General features: G+C 34.7%; 1 protein-coding gene across 7 annotated transcripts; it reads right to left on the bottom strand.

The window, feature by feature from the left end:
* LOC105225767 (alpha-1,6-mannosyl-glycoprotein 2-beta-N-acetylglucosaminyltransferase) lies at nt 1–27,483 on the bottom strand. Of its 7 annotated transcripts, none has more exons than XM_029550008.2 (12): nt 27,417–27,483; nt 25,924–27,337; nt 10,759–10,871; nt 10,524–10,655; nt 9,631–9,762; nt 9,388–9,563; nt 9,112–9,264; nt 8,937–9,025; nt 8,707–8,852; nt 8,480–8,640; nt 3,308–3,522; nt 1–3,195 (listed from the first exon to the last, which is right to left on the bottom strand). In XM_029550008.2, exons 3-12 carry the CDS (start codon nt 10,763–10,765, stop codon nt 2,967–2,969), a joined length of 1,440 nt encoding a protein of 479 aa, XP_029405868.2. In that variant the 5' UTR covers nt 10,766–10,871; nt 25,924–27,337; nt 27,417–27,483; the 3' UTR covers nt 1–2,966. The 7 variants fall into 7 exon arrangements, with proteins under 7 accessions (XP_029405868.2, XP_019845629.2, XP_049303607.1 ...); XM_019990070.3 differs by lacking the exon at nt 27,417–27,483 and adding an exon at nt 7,770–8,114 and having other exon boundaries at nt 8,707–8,879; nt 25,924–27,348; XM_049447650.1 differs by lacking the exon at nt 27,417–27,483 and adding an exon at nt 5,730–5,786 and having other exon boundaries at nt 8,707–8,879.
* Nucleotides 27,484–27,925: the final 442 nt, after the last annotated feature.

Here is a 27,925-nt window from a genome sequence, read left to right as displayed (position 1 = left end):
TTGTTTTTTATAATTTTAATTCTTGTTCGTTATTGATCTATTATAAGCAATACGTGGTTATTTGTACGTTTTTACGATTTAATAAACAAATTTTTATAACAATAATGATAAAATTATAACAAATGTACAAGTTTGCTTACACTAATATAGGTTATTATTTTAATTTCATGTATAGTAAAAAAATATTGCGTTAGTTTATGATCTCTAACAACTAAGTTGCGCTTTCGCTGCTCGCTTTAATCATTTAGTAGATAATAATTGATAAATACTTAAATTAACTATTTTATGCTACATTAATAAATTAGTGTCTATTTGTTTTGATCGCTTTCGTTTCCATGCGCACACCCTAATGAAGAGATGTTGACTAGTCAAAACCGATGTCCTAAATTGAATTCAAAAATTTGGTGAATGAGTTTGTTGAAAAGAACTTCCGCTTAGTGCAAGAAAATATTCTACTTAGATACACACATACATAGATAATTCATAATAAGTAAGCAATGAGAGTACTCCGGGGATTGTTTAGTGAAAATGTGCATTTTTTGCACATGTTTTATTCAAAACGTAAACGTGACTTTTTATATATGGACGGAAACTTAATTTATAATGTGTGTTTTTGCATTGCAATTTTTTGTGTATGTTTTTATCTCTAGTCAAATCCTTAAAACCTTCTATTGCCTATAGCTAATTTATGACAATAAGATGGGTTTGGCTTAATTTTATTGGTTTCTTCACTCTTATTTATTCGTTTTGCTTATTAATATGTATTAATTTATGTATACATAAATGACTAGACTTTTTCAGTGCCACTACTTCGCATTTTCTTATGTTGTACCTAACCTCTATTTTGCCTCAGAACAGGGAACTTTCCTAAATTTATTGGCTGCCATCATACGAACGCACAAAAGCATTTGTGAATGTTTATAAACCAGTTAAATATTTCTTATTAGTAATGTACAAAGTGTATATATATAAATATATATATTTATATGCACCTTTAAATTCTAGATATTTGTCTTGTGTGGACAAAAACAAATATTATTGCCATTTTAATTAATAACAGTTTTTGGTGGGTCTCTAGAGACCAAAAGAGCTTCACTAATCATATATGTAAGTTAATTCCTTTGGAATTTCGTAGTATTAGGTTATATTTACCATAGCTATACGTCATATTTGGTTATTATTTAATCTACTGATATATTTTTTAACAAACGACAGAGTATGCCGTATGCTTGTTATGTGAGTTTATTACACCTGCTATAGTAAAAAATAAATGTTATTCATAAATATGTATGTAGGATGTACGTAAAAACGTATGACTCTAAATTTAGTAGAGGCTAGCTAATCTTTGAAGCAGATGTGACCGAAATTTAAAAATCAAATTTCCAAAAACAACTATAATATCTAATAAAAGTAAATAAATAATGCTATATATAAAAGTAAATTATAAAGCAAAATGTTTTTTATGTTAGCACCGCTGCGCAAAACAATTGTGATAAGTAAGATTATTTTATGAACATATATTAATTTTTTATTTCAGCACACTCCCAGATGAATCGGTAATAGTCACAGTAAAATTTCTGGCTTATGAGATTTTAGTCTGATTCAGAAGCGATTTCAACAAAAGGCATTGAATCAAGATATGGCGTAATTCAAAATCATCAAACACTCCAGAATGTTAATAAATATTTATATATATATTGACTCTATATTGTTTTTAGTCTAGTAATACATTTACATACATTGAAAACATATCACTAATTTTTTATTGCACGGTAGTGTTTTAAAAACTTGAATAAATATAACTCTATATTTTTTGCACCGAGAAGTTTAAAGATGAAAAGATCAAACTAAATGGCTAATAAGTTGTTTTGCTAAAAATTGTCAAACGTTTAAAAAAAGTAGTTCATTATTAAAAATTATTAGTTTCTTCGTACGAAATATGTTGGAATACTACAAGTACAAACAATTAGTAGAATAAATTCTTCTGCCCAAAAAACCTAAAACCCACATTTTTAGTTACAAATGTACTTCACTAAACGTGAGATAAATGAAATATAACATAAACATAAAAATAAATGTAATTAAAAAAACAAAACAAAAACATTATTAGTAAAACAAAATAAAATAGAACTAAATAATTTTTAATACATTTTTATTAGTAAAACAAAACAAAAATTCCAGAATAACAGGTAGATTTAAAAAAATGCGTATTTATAAATTGTTAAACGGTTTTTGTGATTGAAGGGCATGAAAATTACAATAAATAACAACAGAAAACAAAATCTAGTAACTGAATTCATAAAAGTTTAAATTTAAGATTATAATTCCGCTTCTTAAACTCCATTTTTTTGTATTTAAAAAGCTAACGACATTAGCGACATATTCATTAAAAAAAATAGTAAAAGTGTTTATAAATTAAGCGAAAGGACAAAAATATAGATATCGGATATTTTCATCGAAAATCAACACCTTCTATAATAATTTAGAAACTTAAACAGCTATAACAAAAAAAATTGTACGTCTGTGGTAGTCCCACAGGAAAAAAATTATTTAAATTAATTAGAAAGTATGGCGTTTAATTAACCATTATATTTCAAATTTCGTAATATTTCTCAACTAGAGGTATATAAAAAATGAAAAAAGTGACTTTCATGCATGGCACCTACTAAAAGTGTGAAAGGATAAAAATTGTTATTGCCATATTAATGAGATTTTTTGGTGTCGTGAATAAAGTTAACGATACAGCTAGATATGCGAATATTGCTACGAAAAAGGTAAATCTAACCTTCAAATTAGTTTAATTCTCTTACAGTGTTCCGAAAAACTGTTCTAGAAATAATCTAATTAGTTAAAAAGTCTCTAATTTACTACCCGTTCCAAACGGTTTCATTTTTGGTGATTCTTTGCGATTATTTTGTGTATAAATTTTGCTAATTCTGCGTTTTTTCTGATTATTTGGTTTGAATTCAACTTTCATGTATTGATTTCGTCATGTTCATACATAACTGGTGATCCCGACGATCGCCCCAACCGCCGTTACCTTTTCGCAATTTGGTTTTCTTCACTAAGCTCGCCGCCGTCAGCGATAAGGTGCGTGGGAAAAGCTGTTTGGACTTACGAGCTATTCGTAAGACTTGTTGCACCTTCGCTATCACTTGATTGGACTCACAATTCTTCTTCTTGTGATGGACACCGCTGTAAATGAAAACACAAATGGAAAAGTTTTCATTTGGTGCAGGAAATGTGCGATATACTCGTATGAATGTTTTTTGTATATGAAATTTATATTTATTAAATATCCGCCTACCATTCGCCAATATGGAAGACTCTTGGACCTTTGACGATCATCGCGTGCAGTTTCTTCTGCAAACACTGCTGGGAGACATAATGCAGCGACCAGTCCCAATTGTAGTCATCATAAAAACAGAAATGTTGCGCACACTTTCGTATGGTCGACCAAGTGCTGCGATTGAAAGCGAAACCCATGTTGTGCTTACTGCTTATCCAGGGCATTACTTCGACCTTCGTGAAGAGACAAAAATAAAAACAGCTCAGATTATTATTCAAAACACTTGTACGAAAGGAGAAGCGTAACTTTCTAGGTGTGTAAGCCTATAGAGCATCGGGTATGTATGTACAGGTATTTACTCAATATCTTTCAATTACATACATATATATTTTGAACGAAGCGTTAACTAACTACAATGGAATTGGATGCAAAATTTATTTAAATAAGAATGCAAAAGAGGTGAATCATGCGGCCTGGAAGCTTTAACTTTACATCACATCATTTTGTGACTCACGATGAAAAAGGAGAAATTAATAAAAAAAAAAATGCTTAGGAATTATATAGTTACAACGTTCTCTTTTACTATGTTATTTAATTCTTCGGACGTTTAATTTATTTCATACGAAGACATGTACAGAGTACATGGGCTCAGCTTATTACATTACAATAAGAGATGACACATTTGCGTTACGATATTCATGTTTCTCCGATTTCTCCGCATAAAAACAGGTTTGTCAGTGACTAGAATTCATTCGTAATGTCTTCTATGAATTCACGCAAGCGATGTACGTAACCCGAATAGACTCAGTAACACTTTCAACGTATTTTGGGTATCTTTTTTTGTTACAACAAAATAACCAGGTCTGGTTTTAGTCAGATTAATTTCCCATAAAAGTATTTAAAATCACTAGAAATCTCATTTGCAAAAAGTTTATTAATTTTACTCAGGATAAGTTCTCATAAAGACTTTATAATATAATAGAGAAATGTAATATTGCTGAGCTAGTTGAGATATGTATCTCAATATAGTATGCATATATTCGAATTATAGTGGCTTGATTTACACGATTCTTTATATATTGTGATTACTCTAAGAAGTCCGAGAAGTCTGAATCAATCAAAGGAAAGGGAAAACTGTTTTTGTGAGAAATTGGCTAGAGTGTAATGAACACTATAGTGACCAAACTGCAAAGCCGATGGTAAAGACTTATACTTCTGTAGAGCTTGGCGGGTTCCAAACCCAGCGCACAATACTGGGAAGGGGATATTTCGCCTTCTCACTTTAGCTCGCCTTCAAACGGATGTTTTTTTTGGACATTCAGAGAACACTTGTACTAAAACCGGAAGTCGTGAGCTGCTTGAGCCATATGTAAATTGACGTTGACCAATATCAAAAACTCCGTCAGGATCAGGATGGACCTCTCCGAGCAGTTCGATACAAAACGAGGTTTCAGACACCACCCACCGTGCGATTTTTTCAACCTACTCCTGGAAAAAATTTGATACGATCCGAAGTTCTGAATAAAGAAGGTAAAATCTTCTAAAAGAGTGAACAGCTGCTTGCGTATATTGATATCATTAGTCTCAATAACCGCGCTGTTAGTTCTGCTTTCTCCAGACGGGATAAGGAAGCGAAGAAATCAAACGACTAGGCACCTAAGTCACTGTTGATAATGATAACTCGAAGTCGCAGATAATTTCATCTGTCTTGGAACGAATGTTAACACCAAACGTCAGCTTCGAAATCCAACGCAGAATAACTCTTGCCAATAGCTGCTACTTCGGACTGAGTAGGAAACTGAGGAGTTAAAACATCTCTCTGGACGAATAAAAACAAAACTCTATAAGTTTCTCATTATTATCGTCCTGCTTTATGATGCAGAGGCATTGCCGATGACAACATCTGATGAATCGACGTTATGAGATTTCGAGAGAAAGGTTCTGCGGAAGATTTATAGCCCTTTGCGCATTGGCAACGGCGAATACTGCATTCGATGGAACGATGAGCTGTATAGATATACAATGACATTGACATAGTTCAGTGAATTAAAAGATAGCGACAACGCTGTCTAGGTCATTCAATCCGTTGGAAAAACCAGGGGGAGAAGGTCTTGACTACACTTGAAATCTCCAAAGTATACTCTTTAGATATTTTTAATACAATTTATCGAGCTTTTGATTTGACGCCTTGTAGCAAATGAACAATATACACATAAAAAATACTGATTGTAAGGCTATACAGAACAAGAACAAGTAGTAATAAGTATCTAGTATGCTATATAGTAGTAATAAGTGTATGCTGACTATATGAGTTGTTTACTTGTCAACTTTTTCGAAAACTACAGTGAAGTCTACAAACCAAAGATTATATTATATTAAATTTTGTTTTGGCTAGAGCAAAGTCGGTACTTGTAAGTATAAAATACGAATTATTAGATACCTCACGGAACCTATTTTGTGTTGGTGGTTTTGACATATGAGACATACGGTAAACAACCTAAACAATTAAAGTACATAAAAATATATTAACATATGCATATGCCTGTTGCACATTTTCATTTTATTAGATAAATTACAAGCAAGTATTAAACACACCAATAAACATTAACACACAAGTGCACAACACTTTGGCACATACAAATAAGACAACTCGCAGGAAAGATTTCTATCATAATTACTAAGGCAAAAGCGTTTGATGAATGAGATTGAATTGAGCAGTAAATGATAGGGTATATAAAGTACATGTAGAATAATAACAATAAAATGGGGTTTACTGATGGTATGATAAAGTGACTTGTATATTAAGGAGTTTCATATGTATAAAGTTAGAAGAACCGAAAACATAGCGTTGAGAATTATAGTTGAGTAAACTAATTTTTGTACGTAATAATATAACAATAATTTAAAAAAAAGTGTAATTTATGATTTTATGATTTTACGATGCGTTATGACGACATATATATACAATATGTATTATATATTAATATGCATGGATTTTATGAGGTTATATTCTATAGACATTATTATTAGCATTGCATACTATTTGGGGAAATGGGTTGTTAATTTTTTCTTTTTAATTGACACAACAATTAGCATTTAAGGTGATACATTGACTTTACATTTAATTTTCAAAACTGAAAACATGACTCAGAAATTCTATACATACATATTTGTAGGTACAAATCATCTCTCTCTCTATTTCTATAAATTTATTTATGTATAAAATATATTTAAGATGTGTTTATATAATATATCTAATAATATATATAAACATAAATAAATGATCAATGTGACGAGATGAACTCTGAGCTAGTCCTTTCATTTTTTTTGTCGAGACGGCTGATATTGGATCACTTTAGCATATTATTAGCATGAAGTTATTGTATGGAAATCATTTTTATATGAAAAATTATCTTTAAGGAACTTGGTTTAAGATAACACTACCATCTTTGAATTTATTGCTCGGGTCAGACTACTATAGCAGATAACTGCCATTCAAATTGACCGATTAGGTTTTTTATGGAAAACTTTTATTATTTGAAAATCATCTTTACGAAATTTGACCTAGATTATTGTCCAAGGTAGCGCTACAAACTTCCAATATATTGTTCAGATCGAAGCACTATAGTGTACATTATATGCAAAGCTGCATTCAAGCTGGCTGATCAAAATCAAGGTAACGATCTTCATAGAATACATTGTTTGTACCTTTAACGTTATCTACATCAAACGTAGAAAAACTTTTTTTTTAGTTTTAGTTCTGATCACTTATAATTACTAAAAGAAATATAACTGTGAACGTCGTATCAGAAGTAAACATTTTGTGTATTCATATTTAATTTCAATATCGTACAAAGATATCACTTGTCTATTCTTAAAACTTTACTCAAATATCTATGTATGATCTATTTCCATTTAGGAGTAGGTGTTAGATGAGCTGACACATGCAGCCAACCGTTACAGTTTTCTTTATTTGCGCTTTCTGGCTCTCTTAATATGTGTCATTTGGGTGAAAGGTCAAAATGAATGACGTCAAAATATTGATGATGTCAATTAATCTGACGTAAAGCAATCCAATACTCTTTCAATGCTAATTACCAAAGCACTACAACCTAAAACATGACAAATAGACAATATGAGAATGTTGCGTGCAACTAACTAACAGATCTACATATAAAGAGATTGGTACAATTATTATAATATAACAGCGATTCAAATCTAAATAAAACTGATAAGAAGACAAGCTCGCATGCCACAAACTACAAATTATTTACACTAATAAACGTACAAATCAAAATAGAAATGAATGTAGTACGAATATTAAATTACAAACGAGCAATATCGATTACTGAAATAAGTAATTTAGTTATGCACTTGAATACGACAACTGCGAGTTTACAATAAATAAATGAACGGAGTTACGTATACCAGTACATAAGTAGCTAGGTTAATTTGTAACTATTTTTATTAGCTTAACTACCTTCTGATAGATAGAATATAGTGATGGTAGCACGTGATAACTCCACGATTGCTGTGCGGCGCTTTTATCTGTTGTGGTTGTGGTGGAAGTGGTTATGGTATTATGGTTGTTAGTGATGTGTGCGTTGGTGTTGGTGGCTGTATCACCCACATACACTTTCTCTTTATTATTTTCGTTAAAATACTTTTTATTAAAACTATTCGCAGCTGAGGTGGACGATGACGATGACGATGCGTGCGATGACATTTGCAGTGAATTTCTATTTTTATTGCGATTATATCCTAATAAATTGCTGGAAGTGAGCAGCGAGGAAGCATATTGGCTGCTAGGGGATTTCTTATTAGTCTGTCGCCATGAAAGAACATTACCACAAATTAAATGGTTCAGTAAATATAAATAAACAAATTAATTGGGACAATTTTGTAGCGTAGTGATGTGAAGGAAGTTCAAACGAAAATATGTTTGTAACAGTAAAAAAAGAGAGAAAGAGAGAGAAATAGGTTAATGAGCACAAAAGCAGTTCGAAAGCAATAATTTATAGCGTTCTTTGTTTTTTTTATGTTAATATCTAAATATTCTTTGGCAAAAATTATTGTTAAGCACCCTTGTGATATACAAAATAAACTTCAGCTGTTAGAAATTATAATTTTTTTCCAAAATAGTTTTGTTATATAATATATGTATATGTATATATTATATATGAGACTTACTTTGCTGTTGTAGGTGTAATAATTGAATGTTTTTAAATATGTGCCCAATGAGAGTATATCGCACTGCGGACACAGACTGCCGACTGATGATTGCATCATTTCGAGCAGATAAAGAAAATCTTCGGCTACATAATGATCTTCCTCTAGGAACAAAACCAGACCTGTAAACATTTATACTTTTTATAAATTTGCTTATCCTTTTTTCGGCAATATAAAACGCAACTGACCAGTATGATAACGGGTCACATCTAATTGATCGAACACACGATTCGCCTTCCACCACCAATGATGCTTGGTTTGCGTGAACTTCGCTTCCCTATAATGCCCGTATAGATCGGGATATAGCGCATTATTGCACTTGCGTATTATTGCTCTATTTATGAAGAAGGTGATAATATTACTAAGAAAATAGCGTGGATATATAAAAATGTTAGTCTGTATAAATTTTGACACTCACTGATCCTTTTTCATATCCCGCGGACAATCGTTTGGGTCGACACCGGGAAACTCATTCGGATGTGTTTGTATTGAGTAAGGATAAAAAATCTGTGAACATATAAAAGTTGAATATTTTTAAAAATATCTAACCAATGATGGCTTTTTGTTTTTATTTGATAGGTAAATTGTGTTACCTGTATCACTTTACAAAAGTCGATTGTTTGCACCAAATCATTGATGTCATCATCGTAATAGTCGTGGGAGAATATTAATAGAGTCTTGGAAATATCTTTAGCCTGCGCCAGACTTACGATAAAATGGCGTAGATAAGTTATACGTGTATGCACCTGAATTGACAAAAATATGAATTTATCCAATTCTATCTGCAGTCACTTTCTTACTTTATACATAGATGCACTAACCCATAACATACATATTATATATCGTAAGTATTTTTTAGTGATTTTTACCTGTACTACGATTATCACAGAATCATTTTGTAGGGGACCATAAGTGTCCTCATTTAAAACTATTTGCAGTTCATTGTATTTCGCGATTTGTTGTTTTATCTCCGAAATATTCGGCGGATGATAGTAATCCGTGTAGGAGCCGTTATATCTGCCGCCACTGGTGCTATTGTGTTGCACTGTGTTTTAAAAAATAGAGAATAAGGAAAATATTTGTACGATATGCAAGTTTTTATGTTAGCTTACTGTGAGCCGCGGCTGTTTGATTTCTTGATTTGGGCGTCAAGAATTTATGCAGCACAGAGGGCACCATGGAGAGCATCGCGTCGATTGAGTCATTTGTTGGTTCACCAATCATCGACATTTCACGAGAATCCGCTGGTGAGCGAAAGTGTGAAAAAACGAAAGCAAATAGTATCTTCATTATTATTATAATTCATTTCAAACAATAAACAAATTCATGCTGAACATGCTGAAATTTCGACAACATTTTGCAAATTTTACACTATTTTCACTTCGCAAAGTAATCATTCTGATAATAAATATAAGCAGCCAGAACTAATAGATTAACAACTGTACACTAGTCGCCTTACGTAATAAACCCTTTTCGCCTATAATCTTAAAAGGCCACCACTTTTTAATATTATAATTCAGATTGTGTAGCTGTGCAGAATAACCCTACGGTGTTGTTGATAAATGTAAAAGAGGTTCCTGTTCTCTCGGAAAAGTTACTTTTTCATTATAGCTTCACGATAAACATACTCGTACGTATAGCTGTCAATAACTGAGTACCTTTTAGCTCGGACTTGTCGTCAATACAGTTGTTTTGAGAAACTTTGTATGTAAAGTCGTCTACATCAATTTGGGATCATTTAAAAATTTGAAATTTATGTACATATTAACCGAAATGTTAAGAAATGTTGTTGGGTTATGTGAACACCTTTTCATTAATATGCATAAATATATAAATTAACCTAATTAAATAATTAATTAAAATAAAAAATAAGATTTCTCCTGAAAACTTGAATGAGACACACTTCTTGCACAACTATGAACGTCTTGATTCTATTCCATGAATGGAATAAAAACTCGTGCCTGTTATAAAAAAGAAATCATTTATCCATAAAGTAAGTACTTACTGTAATTAAAGACATGCAACTGCATTAGTACGAATACGATAAGCGCTACACCGATAATCACGCGTATGTAATAAGTGTTCCTTTTTCGATGCATCAGCCCCGTGTTGGGCAATGGTAGGGGTATTTTGCGAACTACATATTTGATTGAATGGGTGAAAAAAAATCAATTATAAAACGTTTCTTTAGCCATCAAGGTCAAATATCTAGTGACCCAGTGAATCAAGAAATAACTTACCCCTCATTTTTGACAGCGCAGCAACGGTCTTTGCGTTTGATGCTGTTTCGATGGCGGTTAATTACACTTTAACAATAAATTCGTGGAATGTTTAGCAATCAGCGTTCTCATGTCTGTAAAAAAGGGGGAAAATTATAACCACGATTATTATTTAAAATAGGTAATAGTAACGTTATGAACACTTTTTGAAGCGATGGCATGCGGCAATAAGAACTTTCAAACAGTTGTTATAACCTCTGAATTTCCCGCTCTATGTACGAGTGTACTATCCTAGGCACGTTAAAGTCTGGTAATACGATACAGAATAGCAAGAAGGTGAGAAATGGATTAAAAAAAAATTAATTATTTACACATATTTGTTTTATTTCTTGCTTCTCTTTCTAACTTCGCGTCGTGGCGCGCTGTTGAAACAAGTGCTTTTATAATTGCTTGTGCAAAATATTTGAGCTCAAATTTATTTAATTTAGAAATGAGAATAACAAAACTCGTGTCATACTCGTACTACGTAGAAATAATGTAACAAGGTTTAGGTTACAGACCGATATTTCTTCATTCACTGATATTTTTACATCCTGATCAGGCTATATTAAATTCACTACGAAGTTTGTAACACTAAGAAGAAAAGATGCCCTGAATGGATTTAGTGATTTCCTTTTTTATTTGACGAGGTACCTTAATGAAATTTGGACTGTAGCAGCCACGAAGGTAAGATGTGTTTTTATGAGCTTGGCGATTTTGGCTTGTTAAAAGAAATGGATCAATGATTTTGTTGGTGAGCTCTTGGCCAAAAACAATATTGTAACGATGTCTCAGTCTCCATATTCGTCAGACATAATATCATTTCGGAATACTACAATGTTCGAACATAATTCAAATATATATAGATACATACATATATAAATCAAAGGTCGAGTCGTTAGCACAAAAATAATACGATGTCATAAATGTTTTCACTCTTGACTTAAAAATAAGCTGTTTTGAATGCTGTTTTATGATTAAAAATCACATTTTTCTAATAATGATTCAATTCTATACATAGTAAGACGACTAGGTCAAATTTGCTTTAGGGTTGCAATCGTTTTTTTTATACGAAACGAATAAGGTGAACTGAACTTCAAAACAAAAAATAAGAAAATACGTTAACTTCTGCTGCACCGCTTCACATATGTATACAGCAGATTTCTTGCAAGAACTCGATTTTGATGGGAAAGCGCACTAGATGCATTAAGCAATAATGTATGCCAACTTTTAGGTAAAATCACATACCTTGGGACCTGCTCGTCCGATCTCAAATTGACCTTGATATTACAGTGCGAAAATGGGAGAAATCGGATTACATTATTTCATTTTATTATTTCACTTTTCAGTATACAAATACACGAATAGTCCCTTTGAAGTATGCAATCTTATCGATTTTCAAATCGTACAAAAACTCTTTAAGATCCTAGGTACCGAATATGTGGACCTCAGTACCTATGGCTGACTTTTTACCGAAAATATCGGTCAAGGTGTGAGATATGTAATTGAAATCCAGAGAGAATTTTCTCCTGGTAATGGTATGTCTATGTGTCACGAATGGATTGAATGCGGTCCTTCAGCCCCCATATACTTAAAATTGGTTGTCAAAAAAGTCTTGCGGTATTTTTATTGATTGATGACTACTCGACCAATTCAGCGATTTTATCGCAATTTTCGACGACAGGCCTTCCGGAGCGTGGCGCATCTTCGACCACCTGTACACCAGAACGAAAACATTGAAACCATCGTTGTGCTGTGGAAATGGAAACTGTATCGGGTCCATAAACTGCACAAATTTTATTGGCGGCTTGAGATGCATTTTTGCCTTTATCGTAGTAGTACTGTAAAATATGCCGTATTTTCTCTTTATTTTGCTCCATTTTTGCGACGCTATAACTCACGAACGACTTAAAAGAAACGACAATCAATCAAACACGTGTTAGCGCGTGAAATGAGCTTTCCAAAAAGGTATAGCATGACCCGATGCGACGAATAAAACTAGACTAGAACTAGATCGTTTTATTAGTCTGTGGCATGTTAATTGTATGTATGGTAGTCTTTGCAAAAATAAATAAAATCGAAACAATACCATCCCAAACTCCCATATACTACCTACAATGATTTATGATAGAACAACGAAAGTGCTTGCCGAATATGTCACGAAATAAGAATAACATATTTATGTATAAAATTGTTTCAAAATATTGTCTCGAGTATACCTCAGTAATGTCCAAATTAATACAACCAGCCCTTGTCTTTCTCTGCCCGCAATAAAACCATTAAGGTTGGTCAAAATGTGTGATATTTTAATAAAATTAAATGTACAAGTTTTCTAAAAATTTTGTGGTTATGCCAGCACCTGAAGAAATTTCCTTGGCTTTGATTTTAGTAAGTTGCAAGAGGCTCGTTCACCCCCGAATATATTTTGAAGGGTCTCTAACATTTCTTTCTGCATGTTATAAACTTCGTGATCATTTTAAAATAACCTGTTCAGGGTTTAAGAGTCTCACATGAGCATTTCTACGAATGTTGAGGATGCAGGCGTTCTGCAAAGGTATCAAAAGCATAATCGGATATTTTAATACTCGTACCATGGATTGTGCTGAAATGCATAATTTCTTAAGCGATGAGCCTAGCAACCGAAGTAAAATAAAATACGATGTTGAAAGGCTTCGAATGATGGAATAGAAATCGATTAACGAATTTGAAACACTATATCTTAAATGAAAATACAAATCAAAAAATTAATTAATTAACCTAATTGCTGCAATAAATAACGGTATTTTGTATTAGACATACAAATGAGCAAATTTTATGTTTAACTGTAACTATGTGAATGATACTCCACCCCTTTTATTAGCATCAATTTAGAGGATGTATATAATTTTCACGCTTCCAGAATAATTATCTTTGTATGAACATATACTACAATGTATATATCTAAAATATACATAAATGTTCTCGCTAATAATAGCCACACTTGAGTTAAATGATACTTAGCTTCTCAATATTTTATGACCGTTAATGGAATTGTCACGAGGTGGAAAGAATAATGTTCTAGTTAGTTAAATGGGTGTTTTCACATGAATACAAGTTAAGTACAGACATAAGTATATTAAAATAAGTAAGGAAGAATCGCAACATACATATGCTTCTAATGGTTGTTAATAATTTCTAAAATTGGTGGGCATATACAAACGGTTTTCTATTCGACTTGCACTCAGATACTCGGTATAAGGGAACTATTGGACGGCATTTCAAGCTCCTTACGAACAACGAAACCATTGATTTACGGAAAAAGCCAAAGAACAGCTGGGTACGACGAGAGTGCCGTGTGGCAGTGGAGAGAAAACAGACTTTCGTTACAATCGACCACAACACGTGCGGGATGGTATTGAAATCGAAAGCTGAAGAGGGAAGCGAGATGCATTTGCTGACAAAAAAAGAAAAAGGCGGAAATGCCCGAGTATGAAGAGCTTGACAAGGTGGCCGACAGGGTAATGCTCGATGCTAAAGATGCGGCGACTAACAGAAAGTTTCAAGACCGGAACATGATCATTTGTTTATTCATGCAGGAATGCGGGTTGAAACTGAGGACATCATGATAATCGACGCAGTACATTTTTAGAAAAAATATAAATCTCAGAAAAGTTAAAGTTTTTTACTTATTAACATTTTACGTATTCCTTCTATACTTTACATATGTGACTATGTGACCATTAATTAAACTGTCAAAACTTTCTAAAACAATAAAATTAATATTACGAAATTACAGTACTTGCCTGGGAAGAATCTTGTTTTGAGGCTGCTGTTCCAGGCAAAATGTTTCAAAAATGTTTTGCTAATTTAATTTACAATAATGAAAACAAAAAACATTCTCTTTTGTTCACTTCTTCACTGCACAAACTGTGGCTCTCCGATTGTTGCCTTATTTTCTTTCTTTATAATATTTGCAACAAGAACGGCGGAGAGCAAGAAATTCCCAACTGACTTTCTTGGGAATATGTTGACAATTGCCATATTTTTTGCTTTAGTTCATAGACGTTGTTCTGATGTCATTGCATGGAGAAGTAATAAAGAAATTGCATTCTTAGGGAATATGAACATCGTCAAATGCTTTCCAACGCATCTCGCAAACGACTTGAACGTGAAAAAATTGGCGAAAAGTCTCCCAAATGCTTGTCGGATATACATATATATATGAATATATATACATACAGTAAAGCCCAGCTTAACGAGGCGATCTGTTCTATCAAACAACGCGAAATGGGCCCCATAGCGGAAGCTACATAGAAAATAAATATATTTAATATATATTTATGTAAAAAAAATAAAATCAACTAATTATTTTTTACAAAAATCAAAACAATATAAACGAATGTACTTATAAAAACAAGTACAATTTCAAGACAGTCAGATAAATCAGTCTACTTTGTGTTTCTAGTTCTTTAACCTATTTTGTGTTTTAAATTTTCTGCATTTTTGTCAAGAAAGCAACTAATGTCTTCTGCTAGAAATTGTTGAGCAGTGGATAAAGCATCTATAACACCACGTCTTGCATTTGAATTCCAGTCAAAATTTTGATAATTTTCAATTCGTCCAAAAATTCAGTTAGGTTTGTCCTTTTTACAGATGTCTTCGAAAGTGCTTTTTGCTCTTTTTCGAAATCACCACCCTCAATATTTTGTTTCCTTCTCAGCCTTATTCCTTATCATTAGCAAGACTAGTCTTCCATATTTACCTCAAAGCCAGTTGGTTTTGCTAATTTCATCCATTTCGACAGCGTGTCCAATGTCTTTGCTTTCCCTTTGGCTAAATGAGCACCTGGCCCCCCTCTTAATATAATACTTCTACACCTCACACATACACGCCATACTCAACACATCATCGCACACGCACCAACTCAACGCCATCATCTACACCACACCCGAGGACACCAAACACAATCAACAAAAGGGACGGGCGGACGGCGCCCAGTCTCTTTTGATTACGATCCGCTCGCATATACGCGTCGATTGCCAGCTCGTCGCTTGAACCTTTTCGGAATTCTCCTTCACTTTCGCCGCTAATTCAACGGGTGAGTTTGATACCCATTAATATATGGTTTGTATCGTAAGTTTCTATGGCCCTTCGAGCCGTACCGGACGGCACTATTGGTAACACAAATAATATATCGGTCACAGTGACGCGTTAAAAGTGTGAAAAAATTGAAAAAAAAAACAAAATAACATATCGGTCACGGTGACGTGTTAACTAAATAAAATAAAAGTGTGAAAAAAAGAAGGAAAAGCAACGTTTGTGATACGTTTAAGAAAACTGTTGTAAACACGGGGCGCATACTTATATATAATCCTCCAAATAATATACCCTGTCGACATCGGGTACAATTTAAAGACAATAATAAATATAACATAAAATATTTTATAATATACTTAAATATTTTTACATATATAGTAAGTATTGTCACATATGTAGATACGCTCATTGCTTCAAAGTCCACATTGGCATATATTCCGCGATATCCCTTGGCTTTTGGCTAACAAAACCAAGCAGGATTGCGTATACTCGTAAAATATATTCAAAGTCCACATTGGCATATTCCGCAATTCCCCTTGATTTTTGATCAACAAAAACAAGCAGGATTGTTAAAAAAAACACAAAGCGTAATACATATGTACATATTTACATGCATATGTACAAAGTGCAGTGATCTCTAAAACGAGCTCTCATTTGCACATAACAAAATACCGATACATAAAAATATATATGTACATATACAAATATATACAAGAAATTATTTGTTTTTGCGGATTAATAACAAATAATTAAATCAAATTAAATTGAATTCGAAACAAAAATAAAACAACTCTTATTTAACTTAAAAGAGTTTTCGGTTACTCATAAACACGATTATACGCGGCAATTGAAAGCGTTTTTGGTTTATTAATTTAATTAAAACTCTTATTCGCATAAAAGAGTTCTCGCCTGAACATACATATAGTATATACGAAATCTGTGGTGAAATTAAATTCAATAATTTCAGCATATACAAATTTATCTGTTTATCGATTTTCTTTGAAACTCTTACTTACAAAAGAGGTTTCTTTCACATATGCATACATACATATACAAAACTTTATAATACCAATCAAGCTTTATTGAACATTTTTTTTTATTTTTTCTGTTCGCCACATTTTTTAAATGAGCTCTGACTCAAAAGACTCTAAACCAAGTCAGTTACTAAAAGTCCCAAGGGTGATTTCTGACGAAAAATTCCATGTACACCTGCAGAAGCTACACGCTCGAAGCAATGTGCTACGAAACAGAAAAGGGGGAAAGACATATCATACTCTAAATTCATTTCTGAGAGTGACTGTCTAATAAAATATTGCAATCGATTCTTTGCCGATTCAAGAAAATTCTGAATCGGGCTAGAAATAAAAAGCCAAACAATTGAAAATTTTTGGACACGTCTACAGGCTGCATATGACGCAATTGTAGATACTGACGAGTCAGATCTACCAGAAAACTTTAAATCTTCTGCTTACGCCAAATTTGAAAACTGCTTAGACCAGTATGAAGACACAAAAATTATGATCGCAGATCAGCTAAAATTAATTAAAGCAGTTGCACCCACTCCACCTCCTATAGTAGAGCTGCCACAAATTCAAAATCAAGAGGCAAGTTCGGGTATCCACCTCAAGGTGCATGTGACACTGAAATTTTCAATGGTGGTTATGAGCAATGGCCGTCCTTCCGGGACATGTTCACAGCTGTTTACATAAACCATCCGAATTAATATTCCCACAGACAACTGGGATCCTATACTGGTAAATATGTATATTCACAGCAGCATTACCAGAAAAGTCATTATTATTTTGGGAGCAGTCGCTCTTATCACGGAAAAAGTGCCCAACGTGGCAACAAATGAAAGATTTTCTCACTACCCAGTACGAAATCGCAGAAAGGGTAGACAAAAAAATAACCAAACCAAATGGTAATCAACACGACCTCAATAGAAGCTTCCACAAGACCCAAGGCAATAGCAACAACAATTTTATTCAAAGCTTCTCAAAAATCAAACGTTCACATCTGAACAGTACAAACGAACTTCATGCGAACTATGCACAGGGGGGCATAAACTTAAATCTTGCGAGAAATTTAAGAAATTAAATATAGTTGAACGAAACAATTTTGTAAAGTCAAAAAGACTTTGCACAAACTGCTTATCACATGCACACATGCTTAAAGACTGTGAAAGCAAATTTAACTGTGTCTATTATCATAAACGACACCATTCGATGCTTCATATATGTAAATAATTTTTCCAGCTCACCCCCAAACAACGCAAATGAAAAAGAGCAACAAGCAAAAGTTGCAACAACAAATTCTGAAAACTGCCAAGAAGCACCATGCTGCTCGAAGGCATTAAAAACCCCAACGCTACATAGCGAAAATCATAGTAGGGTACTATTACCCACAGCAGTTGTCTCCATCGAACACCGAGGAGAACTGTTCAAACTCAGAGCCTTAATAGACCAAGGATCACAACAATCATTTATAACGTCTAGGGCACAAAACAGGCTTCAGTTGCCAACAAAACTGGGCAATTTTGAAATCACGGGAATGGGCGGAAGAGTTGTTCAAAACTCAAATAAAATCTGCCCCATTACCTTTTCTTTTCACACAAAGCGGATAAACGCATACAAGCAGAAGCTATTGTCTTGCCGCAATTAACCAATATGTTACCAAACTATCATATAAATAGCAAGCATTAGCAAAAGGTTTCACACCTAAAGCTAGCAGACCCAAATTGCAACACCCCCGCTCAAATAGATCTTCTATTAGGCAGCGATCTCATAACACAGATCATACTCGAAGGTATTGAGAAAATCACAAATACACTTCTGGTGCAAAATACCATTTTCAGATGGGTCCTAAGTGGACTAGTTGCGGAACCAGTCACAACAATGACAACTCAAGTTGAGGAAGTCTCAAACGAGTACCTCAATTCACAATTGAAAAAATTTTGGGAATTAGAAGAACTCCCCCCCATATCAGTCACAACCCCTGAAGATCAGTATTGTGAGGATTTTTACAAAGCCACAACTACTAGATCCGAAAATGGTCGGTACGTCGTACGACTATCACTTAAGCAATAATTTCCTAACACACTCGCCTTAGGTCACCCTCTGGAATACAGCAGTTTCTAAGTATGGAAAGAAACCTACTTAAAAAAGGTGAGCTCAAATCTGAATATGATGGTATGTTAGAAGAAAACCTCCATTTAGATCATATGGAGGAAGTAAACCCAGTGGAGAAAATCGTCAATGGCAAATACTACTCCTTTTACTTGCCACATCACGCAGTAGTAAAGCCAGACAAAAAAACAACAAAAGTAAGAGTTGTCTTTAATGCCTCGAAAACCTCTAGTTCGGGGAATTCCCTAAATGATATCCTATTTACGGGACCCACACTCCAGCCAGATTTAATGCTTCTGATATTTAATTGGCGTATAAAGACGACGAAGATTTTCAACGTATTATGTTCCGAAGATTCCCCACCAGTCCTTTACGCGACTTCAAACTAAAAACAGTTACATTTGGCGTTAACTGTGCACCAAATCTAGGTCGGAATTTCCTCTGGCAACTGAAATGTTGAAAACTCAAGCATACGAGGCCTTATCACAGGTAATAAAAGGCCTCAAATCCGCAGGGTTTCCTTTAAAAAAGATTACGGCAAATCACCCAAATATACTCAAAAATATTCCAAACAAAAATTTGTTGGACACTAATTTCCTTATATTCGAAAAGGAAAGTACAAGAAAAACACTAGGCATCCAATGGAATGCGATATCGGACCAGTTCTCATACACGACAGAGTCCATATCCGCATTATCAGCCATCACAAAAAGACAGATTTTATCCTCGGTGGCAAAACTTTTCGACCCCGCAGGATAGCTTTCGCCAATTATGATCCAAGCGAAAATCTTAATACAGGAATTATGGCTAGACGGAACCGACTGGGACGAACAAGTGAAACCTCTTCGCTTAGAAAAATGGTCTCAGTTCGCAAACAATCTGAATGATATTTCTCAGATTCAAATTCCGCGATGAGTAAATTACTCCCCCGATCACAAAGTCGAATTACATGGCTTCTGTGACGCCTCTGAAAAGGCATACTGCGCTACTATCTATGTGCGAACGCAAAGCGACACCACGACCACAAGCCACTTATTAGTTGCAAAAGCAAAGGTGGCACCTTTAAAAACAATAAGCCTCCCACGACTTGAGTTATGTGGCGCACTACTACTTTCCAAATTAGTAGCCATGGTGCAAATGCAAACTATATATGTGGTCCGATCCGACTTGCTAATTCGAGCCTAACAAACAATGAACGCCGCCCCACAGTACTATCGCAAGACCCCTCGGATTTCACCGCCTTAACTCCAGGGCATTTTCTACCCATCCTGGCCACTCCTGAGCCAGGCGTGGAGTCGCTTTCTCTATTAAATCGATGGGAACGAATTAAAATTCTCCATCATGATTTCAGCCGCCGATGGAAGGGCGAATACATAAAGAATCTCCACAAAAGATACCGCTGGAAGATTCCGAAACGAGCGCCTAAACTTGGAGACTGTGTCCTCATTCATGATGATTGTCTACTCCCTACCAAGTGGCGGCTTGGCCGCATAGAAAAGCTGCATTACGGCTCCGACGGTCACATACGGGTCGTGGATCTCCGTACGCAAAACGGAACACTAACCAGACCGCTCGTGAAGCTGTGCTTTTTACCAACCAGCGACGACCGCGAATCCGAAAACCGAAAAAACCAAACCGATATTATCGTGATATAATAAAATCACTAAATTTAACAATAATACGAGAAATACGCCAATATTGACCGTCAAAAATAACAAACCGTCAAAAACAACAAAAAGGCACGATTGCCCATGCCAGTCGGGCCTACCCCAGCGCCCCGAACTGTGGCTGCAACAACGCCGGCGCCTGTACCGGCAACGGCGCCGGTAGCGGTTCTTACACCGGCACCTCGTGGAGGCACCCGACCACCGTCGAGGACTTCGGAGACCCGTCGGATAAGGTGCCCCATCTGTCGACGTCCTCATCGTCTCCACAATTGTGGAATCTTTAGGGGTATGTGGCATTTGCAACGGCAGCAAGTTGCTCAGGCCCACGGGCATTGCCTCAACTGCTTGTTGCACAATCATGCTACCTCAGAGTGTGAGTCACGGGGGCTGTGCCAAATGTGTCACCGGCCGCATCATACGCTGCTACATCGCAGCTCGTCACGCGAAGCGCACCGGCCACCCAACCATCGCGGCCGCGTATCCCGACACACCAGCGGAGTGGAACCTCGTTGCGGCGTCGACAGACTGGACCACCACCTCGTCGATCCACGGGTCTGAGCAGCGTTGTGGCAACGCTGCAACAGCTGCAGCGCCTTCTAGGCTAAACAATCGCCTAGGGGGGCCGGGATGGCTAAATGAGCACCTGACACCCCTCTTAATATAATACATGTACACCCCACACATACACACCATACTCAACACATCATCTTTTCATCGCACACACACCAACTCAACGCATCATCATCTACACCACACCCGAGGACACCAAACACAATCAACAAAAGGGACGGGCGGACGGCGCCCAGTCTCTTTTGATTACGATCCGCGCGCATATATGCATCGATTGCCAGCTCGTCGCTTGAACCTTTTCGGAATCCTCTCTTTCACTTTCGTCACTAATTCAACGGGTGAGTTCGCGGGTTTGATACCCATCAGTATATGGTTTGTATCGTAAGTTTCTACCCTTAAATCTGGCCAAATGTTCTTCGAAAATCTTTACAAAGATCTTTCTGAATTTCTATCATCAGATGTTTATGTTTTCTACTGAATTTATGATATTGTAGTTTTGTCAAACTTCTCTTATTGATTGTTGAAAGTAATAAGGCTTAAAATTGGATAATACGCCTTGTTCCATTTGTTGGACTGTTGGATTACGTGTGGAAGCACTATTTCTGGTGAACTCTGTGTTGGAATAAAAGAGCGCTAAACCGAAACAGCGTTAGTAAGAACCCGCTTACTGTATAAGCATTTTAAGGTACTCACATTTATCTCTTCAGTTTTTTTACAGAAATAAGAACATGCGTTTGTAAATATTTTTCTTATTTTAATTAGCGAGTGCTATTAACATTAAGCGAGGTTTGCTAATTTAAATGTGTTTTCTTCTATCTGGGTTTTTGCGAATATTTCTGTGTTATCTGCTAAACATAAGTGTTAATGCGATTTAAATGAACGACTGACACCAACATTTTAATATGCACATATTTTATTCACGTGCCAGCATAATGACTAGTTTTCAATTACTCACGAAGCGGGTGCAATGGGGCGAACCAACTAGGTTAACTTCAAAAGTTTTGAAAGAACTCTTCTAACCCCCGAATACCAGTTTAACAAGTAAGAAAGGGCTATCTCCCTTTTCAGTAAAATAACTTCCACATTGGCCGATATACATATATGGTATAAAATCAGTTTCTATTAGGTATATGGGTGCTAAGTGAAATATTGATTCAATCCTTTTTTGCATAAGGGTATATTGTGAGATATGGGGTTTCACATAAATTTAGGCGGTGCCACATCCATCGTCAAATACATCGCCTCTATACATAGGTCTGCATTTATATTATTTTATAATGGAGAAAATTCAAAGTGATATACATACATATGTATGCTATATACCAAAGTTAGGCAAAAGCTCACAAGAAGTCCAAATGATTTCAGACCAATTAGACTTTCCTCAATCCTCTTAAAAACGTTAGAGACACTAATAGAAATACACACAAGAAATACAATAAATACAATAAATCCAGGAAAACTGGCTATATCGCAGCATTCGTTTTCTGAAGCCAATTCACAGAATTACCACAAAGCTGCGTTATAACGGAGTTTGAAAAATCTCTGGAGGTTAAAGAAGTTTGTGTTTTCATCATCAAGCCTAGGGCCATACTGAGCGCGCTTAAATATTTGTACATTTCTAAACTTCTCGGAGAATTGTTTGAACATTGTTTTTATGATTAATGGCTATGATTAATGCTTTAATCAATTATCGGCTTATCAACAATAAAATTATTGTTAAGAGTTTTGCACAGATTTTTCGCGCATATACGAACAAACATGACGTGATCCTCATTCTCAGGTTCCTTACCCAAAATATGCGAAAAATTATGTTCTGACTTTATTCTGGACACATCAGTCAGTGTAGTATATAAAAGTATAAATCTTTTCTTTGCGCCAATTTAATGAACACACCTATTTTACTTAGTTCAGTTGCTTTAATGTAGATACTTAGTATCCTAAAAACTATAAAAATGATTCTGAGTAGGCATATGTTTCGTTACATAAGACAATTTCCCTCCAGCTAAGCTGTTTCATATTTTTATATGATATGTAGATACATATGTACATATATACATATGTCGGATACAAAGATTTACCTCCATTTTGCATTTGTTTTGTGCGGCAAAGCCTGCTAATTAGCTTCCGCAAAGCTTTCCGCACACAATCCAAAAGGATATTTATACAAAGTGCATGTTTTTATACAAACGAATATGTTTACATACATACATACATACTATATATGTGTATGCCATTTTCTTCAAACATGTGCTGGTTTGTATTTATGTATTAAAGTTCCGGAATATTTCAAGATTTATGAATTCATATGGAATTAGGAAGACGTTATGTATAGTATGTAACTTTATCTGCGGTATTCCAATTTATTTTACAGGTGTGAGGACTGCATACTAATGTCTGTATATCAAACATGCACTGTAATTTTTTGGACTAAAAAGTATATATACTAGTACAATAGTTTAAGCATTAGAAAACTTTTTTCACTTTTAGTAAGTGTATAGTATTTGTGTATATTCATATACCCAGTCAGTAGTCACTAAATATTGGAATTTCTAAAAGACCCAGAAGTTTGATATATGTACTCGTAGATAAGAGATTTACATAAATGAACAAAATACTGTTGAAAGCTGGAACGTACGAAATTGCAATCAAAGCAACCTTGTTGAGAGGGTACATGTGTTTCCTCGGGTAAAAAACAGCCTTTTTCATATTTTTTTCTCATAAAAAAATTAAATGTTTTATTAGAATTTTTATTGTTGACTGAACTATTAACAAAGAAATTCTGAAATTTTTGGAAAGAAATATATTACACTCTACCATTGCGACGGCATTTCCGGTGACCCCTCGGAAAAAAGATCCGCCCAAAAATTTCAGTAAAAATTTCGCGAGATCGGTTGAGTAGTTCTCGAAAAATCTTGCTAACCGTCTTCAAAAACACAATTTCGAGAAAAGCGCATTTAAAGCCGGCGCATTTAGCCTAGCTAGCCTCTAGTTCTCAAGGCTTTAAGACTATATTCTAGAGGTGTTGTACAATTTAATAAAACGATAAAATAAATCGATTTTTGAAACCCATAAACCCATTTAACCACTTAAACAACAATTGGAACACTCTCCTTTATTGAGGACAGAAAATTATCAGTTATGTATACTTGTAGTTCTGCGTGGACTGCGAAATCTTTGTTATAATTTTGATCTCAAATTTACTAAGCACAAATATAAAAATGATGAATTCGTATTATAACCCCGCCCACTTCCGAAATAACGGTTTTGTTAAAAAAACTAAAAGTGCTATATATTTCTAATAAATAAATCAAAAACATAAATGCTTACATCCGAGATTGAGTGTGAGGGCGTTTTAGGAGACGGGGCCAAAACAAGACGGCACCACTCATATTTAAGTGAAAACTCTTATCTCTAACTTCCCAATTTTAAATTTCATCTGCCTTTCAGTTGTGCCTTCAAGTCGGCGAAAACTATTCAAGCTATTAAAGCTCAATAACAAAAATGTGGACCCCAGTTTTTTTGTCGAAATCTGTGAGTCATATTATAGAAATTCGGATAGAATCCGTATGCCCCTTTATCTTATATGAAGATTTTCGCATTTCCAGTTGATTTTATACGGCATATATACATATATCAGGCAATATCTAGGTTATCTTAATGTAGTTTAATGCCAAAAATAATTGAATTTAGTTGACGAATTACTCCAATACCCATAAATTTGTTAACAGACCAACAAAAAAATACTACTATAGAAAATTCTTTTTCAGATTCGGCGATCGTAATAGCCACTGTTGATGGCCTTCATTTTTTAAGGTAGTCAATAAAAATTATTCGCACCATACCAGGCATACCATCCCAGTCGAATGTTGCGTTTTTCTATGCTTTGGAGCCAGTTCATCGTGTGCAGTCCACTCGAATGACTCTAGATTGGACTTCGAAGTGAAATGATAGAGCCATATTTTATGCACTGTCACATATCGATGTAAAAACTCGAGTTTATACCGCTTAAACGTCTCCATCTCATCAAGCCAAGTTTTTGTTCAACTGCATTTCTTTCCTTCAAAAATCAATATTTTATTAACACACGAAATTCCTTTTTATCTTTTTTTCATATTAACAAATAATTATCCGAAAATTTGAATCTTTTAAAGGTTAGGGCTAACTAAACATCAAATGGAGAGGGGACTTTTCAGTTGATTGATTTAATGGTTTTGTTTGAGTTTATACTAACAAATCTTATGCCAAATATGTCGGTCAGTGCATGAGTTATAATTTATTGAATTGCTTGAAAATAGTTTCTTTTTTATAACAGTCTGAATTTGTAACAGAACCTAAGGGAGGACTAAGTAAAAACTAGAATTATTCGATTAAATATGCTACTTTTATAAGAAAGTACTTTTGTAGCCGCCCCAAAAACCAAATTGAAAATCACCCCAATTTTATGCATTGATGTAATTTATCATATAGTAACCGATATAACAATAAAATGAAGATATAAATAATGACCAAGCAAGATTTGGTGACGGAATTCAACACCATTCGTGATGGTAAGTAAAGACGACCTAGCGACAAGATAACATGGGAAACAGTCACGGCTCAGGTGAGCTAAACTTCTGCAAAGAACCAGCTGTTCCCGGTGAGTGGGAGATAAGCACAGCGCTTTGTAAACAATTCAATCCCAGAATGTGGCATAATTTTAAATTAGTTACCTGCTTTTTCTGTTGTAATTATGTCTCGATTTTGTTTTCGCCGATATTTTAGTTCTAGGCAATTTTCGTGAGTACAACCCCATCTTTGTGACTGCTTTCTTTTAGTTGTTGACCCCTCTGTGCGTTTGTTGTTCGTTATATGAAACAATGAGAAATCGATTTTCGTGAATTTCCTTTCAGCCGTTGCGTACTTGCGATTTTCACTTTAAATAGTAATGCAGCTGTAATATGTTTCTATTCATTAAACGTTGAAATGCGCTACATTAAATTGGCACACCTTGGTATTCTCTTTTGGTTCATATGTATATGAAAAGCCATTTTTATTTGTTCGACGTTCAAACTCTAATTGCATATTTATGGAAGTTTGAATGCTATTTGTGTCATCTGGTCTCATTGGGACAACAATGCCTCTACAGACTGTTTTTCGCTGATACAACCCATGTGTATGCGTGTATGTTTTTCAGTTTTCGTTGTAATTGTAGTTGCCGTTGCTGCTGCTTTGATTGCTGGCGAATGTGTTCACTTTGTTGTTATTGTGCTCGTGAATATATTCAATTAGTTGCGGAATTAGATAACGACTTAAGATGTCCATCTCCGCTTTGTATTATGATTTCAAACGCGTATCACTCTCCTAAGCACATGTGACACAAGATCTACCGACCGAGTGCCCATCTGTCAGAGATCTACACCCAACAAACCACATTTAATATTTCGTTTTTTATTTTTTCATTTTTGTTGTTTTTCACTTTGCTTATTAGCTTGTAGTTATGCATGGAATGCCTAAGCTTTTGGCTCGCGTTCACATGCTATATATTTGTGCACATGCTTGTATTTACACGCATATGTAACTATCTATTTATATGCATATACCCGTGCATATAGTATATGCACCTTTCATATACGCACATTCTTCCCACTGACTGCGCTATTACTTCAGTTCTCCTTTCCATAAATTCATTGCGAATTTGTGAAATTTCCTTTTATTTCTACGCGAAAACCAATTTACCGTTTTGCACTTTTGCAATAATTTATTTGATTTTTTTTTTAATATTCAGTTTTATTTCAAAATGAAATTATTTTTTATGCACACAGAAAGCGAATTCAGTGAAAATCAGAAGGTTACATCCTGATGAATTCGACCAATTGTGTCAGTTGGCGATTGCGGAACTCATATCCGAACTTCCATGAATTAATAAACGCCGCGATTATATACAAGTATTTGCATATAGTGTGTAAAGCGTTATGAAGTTTAGTGTTTAGATTTCAATTAAATTTTTGTATCGTGACTTTTTAGCATCTCACTGTAAACGCCGTTTCCTTGACTTTTGGTTTGTCATTTAATTTTTTTTTATAAACGGGAGCACCACCGCGCTGCGAAACGCTACGCTTATTCAATTCGGCTTTCCTAGACAAACTAAATTAAACATCTCAATGAGAAAACGAATGCGAAAAAGCATTTCGGCCTTTTTATTTGGTATCTGTGAGATACATACCCACTCTTGCCTGTACGGTCGAATATATGCTTATGTATGTGAAATTGTTGACTTTGTTGTCATGACACCTCTGCTTCTCCTTGGCAATTCGTTTTGTGTGTGACATTTAGCGTTGCTATGTTTGCTTTCGTTATTTCGCTCGTTCGAATTGTTTACTTTACTGTTGTTTATTGTGTTTACAAAAAAGTTTATGAATGAATGTCTCTCTTTCTCTTTTCTTTCGAATTCAGGTGTATGACTAGAAAATGTTTACATATGCCAATGAAAAGTCACCCTACAACAGTGGTCGGCATTTCATAGCAAAATTTTGCAAACTAACTTCACACGTACGCTTACGCTTTATCGTTCAGTCGTTGTCGAGCCGTCAACGAATTAACATCACGCAAGACTATAGTGCAAAACCAAATATGCCCTGCGAGAAATATTTTATGATTCTAAATGCCTTTGGTGCCATGCAATGCCTTTTTTGTTCCAAGTCTTTTAAAGATAATAGGGAATATATCCTTAAA

This window comes from Bactrocera dorsalis, chromosome 2 (genome assembly GCF_023373825.1).
Source record: "Bactrocera dorsalis isolate Fly_Bdor chromosome 2, ASM2337382v1, whole genome shotgun sequence".
Classification (NCBI taxonomy): Eukaryota; Metazoa; Arthropoda; class Insecta; order Diptera; family Tephritidae; genus Bactrocera; species Bactrocera dorsalis.
The sequence above is the reverse complement of the archived record's forward strand: the minus strand, read 5'-3'. Positions and strand labels throughout refer to the sequence as shown.